Source organism: Bos grunniens, chromosome 29, assembly GCF_055505025.1.
Source record: "Bos grunniens cultivar Pamir isolate PY7600 chromosome 29, Bosgru_T2T1.0, whole genome shotgun sequence".
Classification (NCBI taxonomy): Eukaryota; Metazoa; Chordata; class Mammalia; order Artiodactyla; family Bovidae; genus Bos; species Bos grunniens.
In genome coordinates this window covers 5288782-5305743 of record NC_141193.1, presented here as the reverse complement: position 1 = coordinate 5305743, position 16962 = coordinate 5288782, and the positions used below count along the sequence as shown (strand labels likewise).

General features: G+C 55.2%; 1 protein-coding gene across 7 annotated transcripts in view; it reads left to right on the top strand.

Annotated features, from left to right (window-relative positions):
* LRP5 (LDL receptor related protein 5) overlaps nucleotides 1-16962 on the top strand; it is a 124090-nt gene that overhangs the window by 48117 nt on the left and 59011 nt on the right. For all 7 annotated transcript variants that reach the window (XM_086385293.1, XM_086385291.1, XM_086385289.1 and 4 more), the window contains exons 4-5: nucleotides 3556-3752; nucleotides 4812-4943. In XM_086385293.1, coding sequence (XP_086241419.1) covers nucleotides 3556-3752; nucleotides 4812-4943 — 329 coding nt within the window. The remainder of the gene's footprint in view (nucleotides 1-3555; nucleotides 3753-4811; nucleotides 4944-16962) is intronic.

The following is a 16962-nucleotide window of genomic DNA, read 5'->3' as shown; positions in this document are numbered from 1 at the left end:
CAACGATCTCATCCTCTGTCGTCCCCTTCTCCTCTGCCTTCGATCTTTCCCAGCATCACGGTCTTTTCAAATGAGCCAGCTCTTCTCATCAGGTGGCCAAAGTATTGGAGTTTCAGCTTCAACATCAGTCCTTCCAGTGAACACCCAGAACTGATCTCCTTTAGGATGGACTGGTTGGATCTCCTCGCAGTCTAAGGGACTCTCAAGAGTCTTCTCCAGCACCACAGTTCAAAAGCATCAATTCTTCGGCGCTCAGCTTTCTTTACAGTCCAGCTCTTACATCCATACATGACTACTGGAAAAACCATAGCCTTGACTAGACGGACCTTTGCTGGCAAAGTAATGTCTCTGCTTTTTAATATGCTGTCTAGGTTGGTCATAACTTTTCTTCCAAGGAGTAAGCGTCTTTTAATTTAATGGCTGCAGTCACCATCTGCAGTGATTTTGGAGCCCAAAAACATAAAGTCAGCCACTGTTTCCACTGTTTCCCGTCTATTTGCCATGAAGTGATGGGACTGGATGCTATGATCTTAGTTTTCTGAATGTTGAGCTTTAAGCCAACTTTTTCAGTCTCCTCTTTCACTTTCATCAAGAGGCTCTTTAGTTCTTCTTCACTTTCTGCCATAAGGGTGGTGTCATTTGCATATCTGAGGTTATTGATATTTCTCCTGGCAATCTTGATTCCAGCTTGTGCTTCCTCCAGCCCAGCATTTCTGATGATGTACTCTGCATATAAGTTAAATAAGCAGGGTGACAATATACCTCCTTGACGTACTCCTTTTCATATTGGGAAGCAGTCTGTTGTTCCATGTCCAGTTCTATCCCTAGACATAGTTACAATTTTTTCCCTTGTGATGAGAACTTACAAGATCCGCTGATCCGCTCTCTTGGCAACTTTTAAATACAATTCAATATTGTTAACTATACATTGTTATGTATTGTTAATGTACATGCTGTACGTTACACCCCCAGGACTGACTTACCTTAAATCTGGAAATATGGTGTGTTTTGATCTCTTCCAGCTATTTCACCCACTGCTGCACCCCTGGCAACCGCTAGTCTGTTCTCTGTATCTATGAGTTTGGGCTTTTAATATTTTTTATGGAGTTATAATTAGCATACAGTATTACTGTATTCATTTCAGGTGTAAAAACATCGTGATTCAATTATGAAATGATCACAGCAAGAACAGTTAGCCATCCATCCCCAAGCAAACTCATTATGGTTTTATTGACCGTATTCTTTATGTGTGCATTACATAAATCCCCATGACTGATTTATCTTGTAGCTGGAAGTTTGTACCTCTGATCTCCTCCATCTATTTCGTCTGTTTCCCCATCCCTTCCCCTCTGGCAACCACCTGTTTGTTCTCTGTATCTCTGAGTCTGTTTCCCTTTTGTCTTCTGGAATTCACGTGTCAAGAAAATCATATGGTATTTGCTTTTCTCTCTCTGACCTTTTTTCACTTTGCATAATACTCTCCAGGTCCATTCATGGTGCCGCAAATGACAAGATTTCATTATTTTTATGGCTGAATAGTATTCCGCTGGATTTTATTCACACACACACACACCATCTTTTCTTTATTCACTCAGTTCATCTGTTTATGGACACAGGTTACTTCCATACATTGGCCATTGTAATCACAGTTGCAATGAGCACAGGGATCCTTACATCTTTTCAAGTTTGTGTTTTCATTTTCTTAGGGAACTTATTCAGATATGGAATTGCTGGATTGTACGGTAGTTTTATTTTTAGTTTTTTGAGGAAGCTGCATACTGTTCTCCATACTGGCTGTACCAATTTACATCCCCGCCAACAATGCACAAGGGCTTCTCTTCTCTACCTGCCAACCTTGTTGTGTCTGATCTTTTTGGTGATGACTATTCTCTGCTTCCTCTTCTATTTTTTGGAATAATTGGAGAGGTATAGGTATTAACTCTTTAAATATTTGGTTGAATTCACCTATGAAACCATCTGGATCTGAACTTCTGTGTGGGGGGAGTTTATTGATCACTGACTCAATTTTGTTACTAGTTATTGGTCTATTCAGATTTTCTGTTTCTTCATGATTCACTCTTGGAAGATTGTATGCTTCTCGGAATTTATCCATTTCCTCTAGGTTGTCTGATTTGTTGGTATAGTGTTCTCTTATGAGGGCTTCCCTAGTGGCTCAGTGGTAAAGAATCTGCCGGCAATGCAGGATTTGATCCCTGGGTCGGGAAGATCCCCTGGAGAAGAAAACGGCAACCCACTCCAGTATTCTTGCCTGGGAAATCCCATGGACAGAGGAACTTGGCAGGCTACAGTCCATGGGATGGTAAAAGAGTCAGACATGGCTTAGTGACTGAACACATTCTCTAATGATCCTTTGTATTCAGTAAATTTTTTTTTAAAGTGACATCAAGAAAACAGGGAATGGACTTCCGTGGCGATCCAGTGGTTAGGACTGTGCACTTCACTGCAGGGAGCTCGGGTTCGATCCCTGGCTGGGGAACAAAGATCCCACGTGCCGCGTGGCGCGGCCTAAAAAAAACAGGGAAGAGGCGATCGGGTCAGATCCACCCTGAGCACGAGGGTGTGGTCTTCGGCCAGTGGCGCCTCTCGAGTATTACTCTCTCCTGGGCGCTGCACCGGGGGCTGAGCACGTGCCGGTGGCCACCCACCCACAGCTCCTGCCTCCTACCCTACAGTGGGGCGAGAGTCCTCAAACCAGGTAATTGCATGCTACCAGCTGTGTAAATTATGATTCTATTACCGGCATCCATAATTTCACGAAAAAACAAGTTCTTGTTTGCTGGGTATTGTAAATACACAGAACTCTTCTTCCCTGTCCCTGTAGGTGCTTCATCGCTAAGTTGTGTCTGACCTTTTGCTACCCCATGGACTGTAGCCTGCGGGGCTCCTCGGTCCATGGGATTTCCCAGGCAAGAATATTGCAGTGGGCTGCCATTCCCTTCTCCAGGGGGTCTTCCTGAACCAGGGATCGAACCTACGTCTCCTGCGTCTGCTGCATTGGCAGGCGGATTCTTTATCACTGAGCCACCTGGGATGCCCTAATAGACAGAAGAGACTACCTTTTTTTTAATTTTCAGATTGATGCAAGTTTAATTTGCTTTGGTAAATAAATGATTGGTTTCAGAGGAAAGGGCATGTTACTTTTGTTCTGGTTGTATTCAGCTGTTAGGGCAGGACAGCTGTGATTGTCATCTGTGTGTTGCCTCCAGATGTGGCTTCTGGCTTGCCACCTCTCTTCCGTGTTTCTTCCTTGTGGGGTATTTTGCTGGCATCCCCCACTCTAGAATCAGGTTGGATGGGGAGCAATTGTGTGTGCAAGGGCGCCCATGTCATTGTCAGGGGTGGTGGGGGGTTGGCTGGGTCTGAAAGGTGCAACCTGATGGAGGGTTCCTGGGGTGCTGGGGTCTCAGGCTGCTCCATCACCGCTCCATGAGCCGGTGTGATGTTGATGGGTCAGCAGTGACGATGGAAGGCTTACAAGAAGGGGAACGCAGTGGGGACCACCCCCCGTGATGGCTTCTCCACCCGCCCCTGCAGGCAGAAGGTCGTGGAGGGCAGTCTGACGCACCCCTTTGCCCTGACGCTCTCTGGAGACACTCTGTACTGGACAGACTGGCAGACCCGCTCCATCCACGCCTGTAACAAGAGGACTGGAGACAAGAGGAAGGAGATCCTTAGCGCTCTCTACTCGCCCATGGATATTCAAGTGCTCAGCCCGGAGCGACAGCCTTATTGTAAGTCAGGGGCCGGGCCGGGTTTGAGCGCGGGAGGCTGGTGTCTTCGCATGGGGAGGGGGCAGGCTGGGAGAGGTCCCTCTGTAGAGCTGGCGTGGGGGCTGCTTTGGGCAGGGCTGTCCTCAGGGATGGAAGAAGGATTCCCAAGGAAGGTTGCCCTGTTTTTCAAGGCCCAGTGGAGATTACATACTTACTCATGGAAAATCTGCTCCAGGTCTGAGTTCTCAGCCTGGGCTCTCCATGGGGTCGTGGAGGGGTCTCTGATGGTGAAAAGCCCCTGTGACAGGCAGCCAGCAGGGCCAGGGACTTGGGTTCACCCACTCCCTCAAGGACCACCACCTGCTCTTACGGGGACCTCCACCAGGTCCCATGGGGACCACAGAGAGTGTGGGTGGATTTTGGCCTTGATGCTGTTGAAGGTCCCAACTTTGAATTTAAGTAGAGTCCCAGGGGTGGGGCTCTCTGGACTTGTCTTCTGGGGAGAGCTCCGTGGTCCTTAAATGCAAGCTAGGTTCAATCCTTGGGTTGGGAAGATTCCCGTGGAGAAGAGACTGGCAATCCACTCCACTGTTCTTGCCTGGAGAAAGTCGGACACAACTGAGCGACTAACACTTTCAGCACTTCGCGTTTCATGGGTCCCCCCCCAATCCTGTCCTGGGCAGAGTGAGATGCTGGGAGTGTCAGTTCAGTTGCATTGTGCCAGGGAGAGCAAAAAGTCTCGTCATCAGCATCGAGAGACTCGGCCCTGTGTGGCCATCGAGCGCCTGTGCAGAGCCCATGAGGTCCAAGCACGTGACAGATAAGACAGGCCTCTGCTCTAGGAACCCCCAACCCAGGGCGGCACCACTGCCAGGCGGACAGGTCCTGGGATCCTGCCAGCGAGGGCTGGGGGTGGCCTCCATGGGGGAGGTGGCCATGGAGGGGCCCTGATGTAGACGGGGTTTCTCATTGTAGGAAATTGGGAGGAGGAGGGGCGGGGAGGATGCCCACGTCGGGCGAGGCGGGAGTGGGGGTCGAGGGTCAGTTCCGGAATGGTGTCCCCCGCCCCGTTTCCCGCAGACCACACGCGGTGTGAGGAGGACAACGGCGGCTGCTCCCATCTGTGCCTGCTGTCCCCGCGGGAGCCCTTCTACGCCTGCGCCTGCCCCACGGGCGTGCAGCTTCAGGACAACGGCCAGACGTGCAAGGCAGGTGAGCCGGGGAGGGGCGGCCGCCGGCCTGGGTGCCCACCATCTGCTTCCCTCGGGGAGGGGCTTACACGGTCTGGGCTCCGAGCCGCCGGGATTGGGTCAGATTTGGGCTCTGCTGCCCGACGGGCGCCCTGGGGTTCCCGTCTGTAAGAGGAGGTCGTGCCGGACGGGCTGAGACCCCGAGTGCCTAGCACCCTCCCTGCTTGTGTGATCACACCCTAAAAGCTGGCCGTTGTCAACTGTTAGGGTAAGGAGGGTGGTGTGCTGGGAACCGGGACGCAGGAGGCAGCGGCAGACACGTCGGCCTCTCCTCCCGCCTCTTCCGAGGGCTCCCAACTCTGCGGCACCGCGGGCCCTCCCGAAAGCTCCTGTCTTTGCTCTTCTACTTTTTTCGTAAGCGTTGCTGTGGAACTTATAATTCATTTTAAAAACATTTTATTTTTTATTATTATTTTTGTTTTGGCTACGCTGTGTGGCAGTGTGGGATCTTGGCTCCCTGACCAAGGGTGGAAACCGTGCCCCCTGCTGTGGAAGCACAGAGTCTTAACCCCTGGACCACCAGGGAAATCCTATGATTCATTTTGACCCTTGCATCCCATTCTCTTGGAATCTTCCTGCCATAATCACCCATTTCCTTCCCACCCCCTGGAAACGTAGGTTGTGAACACATCCTTAACAGGAGTTATCTTCCGGATGCATGAAGTTTACCTGATTTCCCGCCCCCTGCACGAGTGATGTTCTTTGCTTTTGACATTTTTCCGCCTCTTTATTCTCCCCCTTACTTGTCGCACGTTTGCTGCTTCAAGCACTCGTGCTGTGATTGTTTGTAATGAAGTTTCACCCGTCTTGGGGCGCTGCCTGGGGGCCTTTACTGCCAGGTGTGGAGTTCAGGGTGTGCTCTTCTGGAAATGATGTGTGTCCAGGATACAGCTTGTCCCTGGGGACGTCCAGGGCCCAGCACAGCCAGGCAGCACCAGGGTGAACTCGGGCCAGACCAGCGAGGGCGGTAGTGAGAGGCGACTGGAAGCAGCCACCTCTGGGCCAGCCCCACTTGAGGGAAAGAAAGGGAAGGTGAGGGCTCCCCTGGTGGGCTGGGGGCAGAAGGGAGGAGCAGTACTTCGTCCTGGATTTAAAACAAAAGTTCATGATGGCAAATCTGAAAAACGTGGCATCCGCTAGGTTCCACATACCCCCAGGTCGTTCCCACGTGCCTGCTGTGTGCTGGGGCTAAAGCAGGTATCGAGCCAGGCAGGCCTGTTTCCCCGCTGCTCACAGGGCACACGTGCCAGTTGGTCAGGTTGACAGGGAGCGGGCACACACATGAATAAAAGTTGTTAACAGATTTGGATCAGGTTAATGCAAGACGCACGAAAGAGGCTGCGACAGAGTATAGTAAGTCCCCTAATCTGAATGAGTTCCCTTCTGGGAGTGCTGTAAGTCCACTTGGTTGGTAAGGCTAACAAAGTTAGCCAAGGGAACCCAACTAACACGATCGGGTATAGGGTACTGTACTGTAATAGGCTTACAATACTTTTCATGCAAATAATACATAAGAAGCAAACAAACATGAAAATGGAAACATTTCTTACCTTACAGGATAGTACCTTGGAAAGGACAGTAGAACAGTACAACAGCAGAAGGGCAAAAAGGGGCCAGCATCGAGTGAGCAGGCCAGAAGAGTTACTGACTGGGGGAGCGAGAGGAGGTGGGAGATGGCAGAGCTGAAGGGTGGTCAGCGACAAGAGACGGAGGGCGAGCTGCAGGGTCGGTCACCCCTGGCGTGGATGGCACAGGTTCTGATCCCCCGCCGGAACCAGATGCACGTTCGCATCTTTAAAGTTCGCAACTTGACGGCTTGTGTGTAGGGGGCTTACTGTAATGCACAGGGGGGGTGGGTCGGGGGGACTGACTGCCTGAAGTGGACGGCCAGAGAAGATCCACCCCAGGAGGTACCGTTTAAGCTGAGACTTGGGGATCAGCAGGGAGGAGGGAGATGGCCCAGAGAGAAGGAACAGCCTGTGTGGCTGCCCTGTGGCAGGAGCCAAGTTGGTGTCAGGACCGACCTCACAGGTGTCTGATCTGTGCAGGCACATGGAGCCCCACGTTCAGAAGAGCCCCATTTTGTGCTCTGTTGTCGACTTGAAAGGACCCTGCATTTTCACTCTGCGGTGGTCCCTGCGAATTATGGAGCCATTTCTGCTTTGTGTATTGCAGACACGAAAGGGAAATCTGGAAATGGTGCAGAGGTTTTGGTGTACCTTTCTCTGCTCTTTTGCCGTATGTGTCTATACATTTCGGTTGACAGTATTGCAGGAGTATTTGCAATTACATGAGATATGTCCCGGGTGGTTCAGTGGTAAAGAATCCGCCTGCTAGTGCAGGAGGCGCAGGAGATGTGGGTTTGATCCTTGGGTTAGGACGATCCCCTGGAGGAGGAAATGGCAACCCACTCCAGTATTGTTGCTGGGAAAATCCCATGGACAGAGGAGCCTGGTGGGGTACAGTGCGTGTGGTCACAAAGAGTCAGACGTGACTGGGTACGCACACGGCGCCTCAGGAGCGTGTGTCACTGCCTGAAGAATGTTCGTCAAGTGTGTGGACCTTCAAATCATCTTCCTCCTGTTGGGCATTTCTGTTCTATTTCTGTTTTTGCAATTTCCGAGTCTCGCTGCTGTGAGAGGGCTGGCTTGGGGCCTGGCCCTGGAGGTAGAGTGATCTGGATGTGCTGTCTGTTACCTGCCATCGATGGGTGCTATCTGCCTGAGCCCTGTGTTGGATCGGCTGGTGATGTCTGCTCTGGGAGAGGGAGGGGGATACATATATGGTTGCCATCTCCGCCCACTCCAAGTATGTAGAACCAGGCTGCATGTGGACATTTGGGGAAGGCCCAGTGATGGATGTGTCAACTTTAGAAAATACATGAGGACGATAGCCTGGAGATAGCATCGCAGATAGCTGAGAAAGAGGTAGGTGAAAGAGGTCAGTATATTGTGGTCTTGGTGAAGAAGTACATGCAACCAAGCTCATATTTTTGCAGAAGGCTTCTGCTAGTCACAAGGAACAGACGTCACATCACATGAAGGGCTGTAGCGCTTTTCTAGATGTGAGGAGATACAAGAATTGGCTCATAAAATGGGCGTCTGAAGATGTCTAACCATCCGAAGGCCCGTCCTGCCAGCTTTTCCTGGAGCACAGATGCCTCCATTCCTACTCTCCACCCCGAGCTCCTTTCAGGACGTGTTGGAAGTCAGCAGCCGCAGCAGCACTCGATCTAATCTTGGTAGAGGTGGTGGCAAGTGCCCATGCTACGTGCCAGTTTGTAGTCGACAGACACAACCCCAAGAAGGTAGTTCATGCAGCAGGGCCTTCCCCAGGGGGGCCTCGTGCAGCTGCTTCGGTTAGGGGGCCTTCCTGCGTCAAAGTTCCACCAGTGGGGTGTGGGCAGAAATGGGCCGTGAACCCTCATCGAAGCCCAGAGTCACGGCCCAGTGAAGTGGCACAGCCAGAGAAGCCTGGAGTTCCAGAAGGGACTTGACCAGGCCACCCTGGGGTGTAGCCCTGGGTCCCTCCCTTCCTTGTCTGTGAGATGGGGAGTGGGGGCGGGTCGAGACCACCCCCTGCCAGGGAAGCTGTGGAGAACCCAGGGCGTCAACAGGAGTTGCAAATGCTGTAGACCCCCTGCACTTAGTGGGTCTACATAAACAGTAGCCATGCCCACCATTCACACCTTTGACATTGTGGCAGGCCCACGCGGCTGGGTTTGCCTCCATTGTCCGAGGATCCTGCCACCCCCTGGGGGAGGCCCAGATTCCTTTCCAACCAGAACAAGTCGGGGCTGTAGGCTTCTTTCGGGTTTCCACCATCCCAGTAGCTGGGGCCTCTGAACTCTGAACTCTGAACTCTGGCCACTGCCTGGGGTCGAGTCCTTTGAGAGGATTGTGTACCTTCTGCAGGCATCACCCGCAGGGAGAGGGGTGGGAGGGCTTCCTGGAGGAGGCAGTACCTGGGGCTGGAAGCTCTGTGCTGGGAGCTGACACCGATACCCATGAGGGGAACTGGGGATTAGCAGCAAAGCCTGTCTTTCCTGTCGGAAGCAAGCCCTCGGGGGGCGGGGTGTGCGGGGTATAGGGTGGGGTGGGGCTGGGGTGGACCCAGTTCCCAAAGAGCCCTGGGAGTCAGCCACTCCTGGTTTTGTCAGAACTGTCCCCTCCCCAGCTGTGAAGGACACTTTTTCAAATGACTCAGCTGGAGAATGCCAAGCTCGTGGAAGAAAAATGTTCTTGTTGTCATTCCGAGGGGCCCATGCTTGGGTGGGAGCGAGGCACAGGGCGGGGGTCTGCATAGAACATCGTCGCAATGAGGCTGCACTCACCTGCATTTGCTCCATATGCCCCGTCCAGGACCAGGGTGTCAGGTCAGAAGAGGGAACAGCTTAGACAAAAGCCGTGGATGGGAGTCTTGGTTTGCATGAGAATGGGATGCCCGGGGCCCGGTTTTCATAAGGCTGGTTCACAACCCACTTGCTTCCCACTGATGCAGGGTTCATTCCGGGGGGTCAAGGGCGGCTTATGTAGCTCCTGCCTTGGAGCTTGTTAGAAGTTGAAGCGATTTGGGGGCAGCCGGGGTGGGAAAGGGTAAACAGAATTTCCTAAATGTTTTCATTGAAGTCGAGAAGCAACCCAGAAGCTTCTTAGAGCATCTCAAGGGTTTGCCCCCAAGGTGGCTTTCTGGACATTCGAGGTGGTCCTCAAACACCTCCCCGTGTCCTTCACCCAGAGGAGCGCGAGCGTGAATGAGAAGGGGGTTCTGTCCCTAGGGGGCCTCCTCGGCTGTCTGGGTGACAGATGCAGCGAGTCAGAGCCCGTCCTGTGAGCGAGGACCCAGTGGGGCTGAGGGTTTCAGATGTCACAAACAGTGACGCCTCCCCTGGCGGAAAGGGGGCTTCGGGACTCGGGTCCCCCCGCGCCCAGCCTCTGTTCTTTGCCACAGACAGAGTGTCATGTTAAAGGACGACGTTTGATGAAAAGGACCCCCCGCCTCCCGTCTCCTGAGCGCGGTGGCTGCCTTCCCTGCTCCTGCAGCCTCCCGAGCGGCCAGGGCTCCATGTCCCAGCGGACATAAATCATGTGTGGAATGCGGGTTTTGACTGCTGACGCCGTGCGGGGTATCAGCTGCAAACACTGCCTGGAGACAAGCTGGCAATGCGAGGGTAACATGAAGAAAGTGAGGCGCTGAAGCCTATTGAATGTCACTGGCGGGGCTCCGAGGATCTGGCGCAGGCGCCTTGCCGGCCGGAAGGCAACAGTACCCATGGAGGGCCGCCAGGGTCTTCCGAGGCTCGGGGTGTCCGGTAGGGAGGATGGAATTCCGGGAGCAGCTGAGGAGGCCCTGGGATCACTCAGGGATCTCCTCTTGGCTGAGGAATTGGTGAGGTCCAGGGTCCCACGGGGGTCAAGAGCCAAAGCCACGTGGTGAGGGCTCTTGAGGAGGCCCTGGGCTAGGGGGATGGCCTCTGGGACAGAGGGAAATGGACACAGACTGTGCCTGGGCGGCTTCCGTCCAGGATATGGTGTGTCAAAGGCAACATTCGTGACATGTAACACGGTTCTGGTCTTCAGTTGAGAGCCTGCTGAAGACTTTGGGTAGCGAGGAAATACTCTCTTGGGCATACCCAGAATTTAGAGTGATTTTCTTGGTGGCTCAGATGGTAAAGAATCTGCCTGCATTGCAGGAGACTTAGGTTCGATTCCTGGGTTGGGAAGATCCTCTGGAGCAGGAAATGGCAACCTGGGACTCCAGTATTCTTGCCTAGAGAATTCCATGGACAGAGGAGCCTGGTGGGCTACAGTCCATGGGATCACAAAGAGTCGGACACGACTGAGCGACTAACACTTTCACTTTTCAATCATGTGATGGCTTTCTGTGTGCAGCCTTCCTTTTATGAAACCTTAACTCATGTGCTGGCTGTGTGATCTTGGGAAATTGGCTCAGCCTCTCTGTGCTTCCATTTCCTCAGCAGTAAAAAGGGATGATCAGCTTCCCTGGTGGCTCAGACAGGAAAGAATCTGCCCATAATGTGGGAGACCTGGGTTTGATCCCTGGATTGCCAAGATCCCCTGGAGGAGGGCGTGGCAACCCACTCCAGTATTTTGCCTGGAGAATCCCCATGAACAGAGGAGCCTGGCGGGCTATTGTCCATGGGGTCGCAAAGAGTTGGACACAACTAAGTGAGGAGTAAGCAGGTAGTACCTGATTCATGGGGTTGTTGAGAGGAAGGCCTGGCTGCCTAACAAATATGAGCTGTGCTTGAATTTGAACTTGAACTTGGAGCCAGGCAGGCATGATGGCAGGAGAGCAGTTCTTCCCTGGACATTTGGAATCAGGAATAGATGTGGATGCCAACTGGTACCCAGAGGAGCTGGGAGGGGGGCCCAGTGTTTGGGGAGCCCTCTTCGCCTGGCCAATGGGGAAGCCAGGCATGTGGCTCTCCTTTCTGTGGATGAAGGCCAGTGTTGAGCTAGAAGGATTCTGGATTGGGGCGGGGGCCTGGCTGTGTTGGAATTACCATCACCCACGTGACATCCAGGTTCCTGGCCCCAGCAAACCTCCATGACAAGGGACTAGGTGTGGGCGGTGGAGGGCTGCCTCTGCCCTGGATGTGTGCCCAAGGCAGCTGCCAGGTAGCGGGTCGGGAACTACCTGCACGGCCGGAAACTTCTCAGGATGGGAAGCCAGGGTTTCGGGCGTGACTTGCAGATTCCTGGCGCTCTCACCCCGGGTGCCTGACCTTTTATGCTTGTGTGTGTGTGCTAGTCACTCCGTCGTGTCCATCTCTTTGCGACCTCGAGTCCATGGGAATCTCCAGGCACGAATACTGGAGTGGGTTGCCATTTCCTCTTGAGGGGATCTTTCCGACCCAGGGATTGAACCCAGGTCTCCTGCATTGCAGGTGGATTCTTTACCAGCTGAAGCATCAGAGAAGGCCATGGAGTTGAATTTGAAGACATTTGTGTGACGTGCATGAATCCTGTTTTTTTCCTGATTTTGAGCCAGGGAGAGCCGGCCCTGTGCAGGGGTCAGCGCCTTCCCCAGGGGCAAAGCTGAGATGGGATGACGCTTGGACCCGGGAGCCTGCGACATCCTGAGGCGGGTCCGGGGGTCCCCCGGGAAGTGGAGGGTGGAGTGGGGAGGCTGGTTCACTTGCTGCTGAATGTCCACAGAGTGGGGAGCCCGTCCGCGCCCTGAGCTGCAGCCCCCTCGCTGGTGACGTGGGGAGATCGGAGGACGCCCCTCAGCAGGGCTGGAGCGGGTGTCAGGAGAGAGGCAGAGCCTGCCGGGCAGGGGCACACAGACAGGACAGGAGCCCTGGGATTCCCTGCCTGTGGGCCGAGGGGCGTCTCTTTTCCCACAGCCCCCTGGGCGGGGATGTGACACCCACTGGCTTCAGGGGCCTGTGTTTCTGGAGACCCAGGGAGGCACCGGTGGGTTCTGAGGCTGGAGTGGAAGTCCCAGCAAGTGGCCCTCCTCTGCCTTGGCCCTGCTGCGGGCTGAGTGAAGCCTGGGGGGAACCGAGTGACTCTGGTCCCCGAGGCGGGGAGCCCGCCCTGGGCCAGGAGCCCGGCCCGGGCCAGACCGCGAGCCCGCGTGCCCTCCAGCACCAGCCTCCCCGCCCCCTCCCTGGCAGCCACGCCGACGGAGGTGCCCGGCTGGCTTTGGTTTTCCCCATGTTTTTCCAATTATGTGGAATGGGCTAAAAACAGCAGTAGCGGGGCCTTATTTGGGAGTTACCACCACCGACCCAGGGCGCTCGCTCTTGCCGCTGCTTCCAGCCGCTTGGGGGCCCGCCCCTCGGGGGACCTGCCCTGTTCTTCTGACTTCTGTCCCTGGGTCTTCCTCATGCCCGTGGGGCACGCCCCTCCTCGGGGCCTGAGTGACCTGGGCAGGTGATCTGTGGGCCCGTGTCTGGGGCATGTGGCTCTGCTACCCGGGGGTGGCCAGGAGGTACTGGGGTGTCATTCTCCATACCCCCAGCCCAGGCCTTTGCTGCTGATTGACGGCCCGCCTGCCGCACCTCGCCAGGAAGGAGTTTTAACAGATGTTCATGGGGACAGGAGACGAAAGGGCTGCAGAGATGTGGCCAGGCGGGGGCAGCCGGGGGGACAGAGGCGCCCACTGTCGGGTCTGATGGGCGGGCTGACAACTGGGCCCCTCGCGTCCATCCGTCTGTCCGGGAGGATTAGCCGAGGCTCAGGCCTGAGGGATAAGGGGTGCGTTTGTTCCCAGTCTGGCTGTCTTGTCACTTATCGGGGAAGTAGGTCGAAGGGAAAAGAAAGGAGGCCCTTGTGGCCCGGGCTGCCGCCACCCGGGCAGTGATTGGCGTCGACTCTGCAAACAGAAGGCAGCTGCTGTTCTCAGCCACGGACCGTGAATTTTTAATAGCAAGAAAATCAGATTGCACTGTCCCAGGAAATGGTGTCACAAGCCCAAGCGCTGACTTTTTTTTTTTTTTTAAGAAATTGAGGCATTTAATATAACTTGCAGACACACAGGTTCTAAGTGTAGATTTTGATTAGCTCTGACAGTTGTATACATCTACATAACCACCACCCCACACCAGATACAGAAGACTTCCACCACCCGGAAAGTTCCCTGGTGCCCTTGGCAGCCTCCCGCCGTAAACCAAGCCCCCCACCCCCCATCCCCCCCACCGAGGCGGCCGCTGTCCTGACTTCCATCACCACGGATTAGTTTTGCCTGTTCCGGAACGTCATAGAAATGGAACCACACACCATGTGTTCTTTTGTGTCTGAGTCTGAAGACTAACTTTTAAAACTAATAAAAGAGGAGAGGGGAGCCTGCCATATTCTCTGAAAGAAAAAAGTGTCGTCGTGGGTCTGGGGCCTTGGACAGGCGGGTGTCCTGGGTGTGGTCAGGCGTGCAGATCCCCGTGTCCACCGGCCGCAGTGAGACTGCAGTCACTCGCCGCGTAGCCCCCTCCCTCCCAGTCTGTCCAGTATGCCCCTTGCTTCTGCAGTCGCGCCCAGCTCCAGCCTGGCCCTGGATGGACCCCGGGGGCTGAGACGGGTCCCCTCAGGGACACATTCTGTGCTCTCAAGGTCCGGGCCCTGGTGGACGGACGCCCCAGCGCCCAGCACCTCCTGGGGGCTAGGAATGACGCTGTATGAGGCAGGGTCTCTGGCCGGCCTGCGTTGTCCACACGCACTGTCAGAGGCACAGGAGGGGCAGAGACGAGACCTGAGCCCAGCCCTCCCCTGCCCCGCCTGGGCCCCGGGGACGTCTGCCTGCGTGCACCAGAGTCCTCTAGGGACGCCTCTGGTCTGCCTGGGCTCAGAGCAACCCCCGTGTGGGCTTGCTAAAGAACGGAGCCACCTGCCTGAAGAGGTGGGACGGAGCCTTCCTCATGCCAGTCCTGGGCTCTTTGCCAGACCCCCACCCCACATTCCTGCCTTTCAGGGAGCCTGGCTGCCCACTTCGCATTTGCCCATCCAACCACACTCTGTTGGAACATGTCTCTCTTCCCAGCCTCGCCTGGGGCCCTTATCCACACCTGAGTCCTACCCGTGAAGAACAGGCCAGCTTGCCTGCTCAGGGTCACTCAGGAGGGAAATGGGGCTGGGGGGTGAGGTCGGGTGTGACCCCCAGGAGGTGCTGCCTGTGGAGGGCCAGGTGAGGGGCCTGGGGACGGGACCAGAGGCAACTGGCTGCAGGGGGGGTGATCACAGGGCTGGCACTGACCTGGCCGCTGTCCAGTGACCCCAGGCCTCAGGACGGGGGTCACCCCCGTCCCAGAGCCGTGCACTCAGGCCCAGCCCCAGGCGAGGGGGCCTACCCGGCCCGTGGTTCCCAGGGGCCGTAGCTTCCCGGCAGCCTGGCCGACAGGCCCGAGGTGGGCCGTGCAGGGGGACAGCTGCTCAGGCCTCAGGTTTCCAGCAGAGCCAGCGTCCGGCCTGGCCACTTCCTCTGTGCCTTGTGACCCTGTGGTCGCTCGGCGCGGTTTCCTGGGCTGGGGTGCCGGCCTGTGGTCTCAGTGTTTGTCCAACCGCTTACCCCAGGGGGGCAGTGGAGAAAATCAATTGCTAAAAAACAAAAACAAGCCGGCTGCCTGCCTGCTGTGAAGCTGTTTATGGCTTTAGAAGCTGCAGCGTGGACCGTGGCCTACGCTGGGCCTGGCTCTGCCTGTGTGGCTCTGGGCCTGGGTCACGGTCAAGGCTGGCTCTGCCTCCCGTGGGGGCAGCGAGGGGAGATGGACACGGGAGACCCAAGAGCCAGGACGGGGGCTGAGGACGCGTCAGGCAGGCGGAGAGGCATCTCTGGCAGGAGGAGCCTTCGGGCGTGATGCGGCCTTGGGGGAGCCTTGAGATGTGAACCTCGTCCTTCCTGTGGGGGGCCATGACCTTGGAGTGCAGGTGGTTCAGCAGGGGATAGGGTGCTGTCCACCCTGCCTGCTGGGTTGGGGGATGGGGAACTCACAGGCCCCACCCCTTCCGTGTGTGGTCAGTCCAGGCCCTGGGATGTGCTCTTGTTTTGCCCACTGTGAAAAGTCCGTTTTCTGAGTTGAGGTGTGGAAGGGGTTAACCCTGAGGCCCTTTCAGGTGGTCCCCACCCTGGGCGACCGCCACCAGCAGTGTCCTCCTGGTCTGCCATGGCTGTGGACGCTTCTTCCCCATCCCTTCCTTCTCCTGTTCTTCAGCTCAAACAGCTCAGAACCTGGAATCCGAATATGTCCCCCCGCAACCCCCCTACCCCCGTGGCAATTTAGTGGAGAGCTAGGGCACTCCCTGCCAGGTCACCCTTGAGAAAGCCGTCGTGGGTCCCCGGAATAAAGACCATCGCCCCACCTAGTCTGTGAGATCACCTCGGGAGGAACTTGTGCATCATTTTTTAAAGCCTTTGTTTTTCTTGTTTTGAAGTGACATTTGTGTTTGCTGTAGGAAGGAAAACATAAAAAATAACTGGAGAAAATAAAAAACTCTCATAATTTTTCCACCGAGAGTGTTCTTGCCTGGAGAATCCCAGGGATGAGGGAGCCTAGTGGGCTGCCGTCTATGGGGTTGCACAGAGTCAGACACGACTGAAGCAACTTAGCAGCAGCAGCAGCAGAGATAGCTGCTGTTAATATTTTGAAGTGTGTTTCTTGTCCTTTTATTTATTTATTTTTTTGGCTGTCGCATGTGGGATCTCCGTTTCTTGACCAGTGATCAAATCCGTGCCGCCTACAATGGAAGCAAGGCGTCTTAACCACTGGAGCACCAGGGCAGAGGGAGCACCCTGTCCTTTCTCCTGTGCCCGCATTCACATCTTGTGTGATTTGTTCGGGTCGTGTGTGTAGTAGCATCACACTGACTTTCCCACCTACCGCCTCCCCAGCCTGTCCTGGCCCCGCCTTCTCCAGAGGGTGCCGCTGGGGCTTGTGTAATGACTGACCTGGACTCCAGCCCCTTCATATATGTAATGCTTTCCTGGTGGCCCAGAGGGTAAAGCATCTGCCTGCAATGCATGGGACCTGGGTTCGATCCCTGGCTCGGGAAGATCCCCTGGAGAAGGAAAAGGCAACCCACTGTGGTACTCTTGCCTGGAGAATCCCATGGACAGAGATGCCTCGTGGGCTACCGTCCACGGGGTCGAAGAGAGTCGGACACGACTGAGCAACTTCGCTTTCACTTTTTTTCCTTTCGTGAGATCTCTAGGTTCTTTACAGGTTCTTCCTTTCGGGTTTGGGTTTTGCTGTTTTCACGAAGCCTTGGGGACCCTCTGTGATGGAGAACCCATGTCCATTTCTAGCTGCTGCTTTGGGCTGGCTTCTCGGAGGGGAAGTTGCCTGGTCAGAGGGTCCCTAAGCCACACTGCCATCCAGGAAGTGTGCCCGGGACAGTCCCCTGGGAGGTGGGGACATACTGACCCCGCTGGCAGCAACAGGACTCTCACTTCTACCTGTAAGAATCCTCCTGCAATGCAGGCGACCCGGCTTCGATCACTGGGTCAGGAAAATCCCCGGGAGA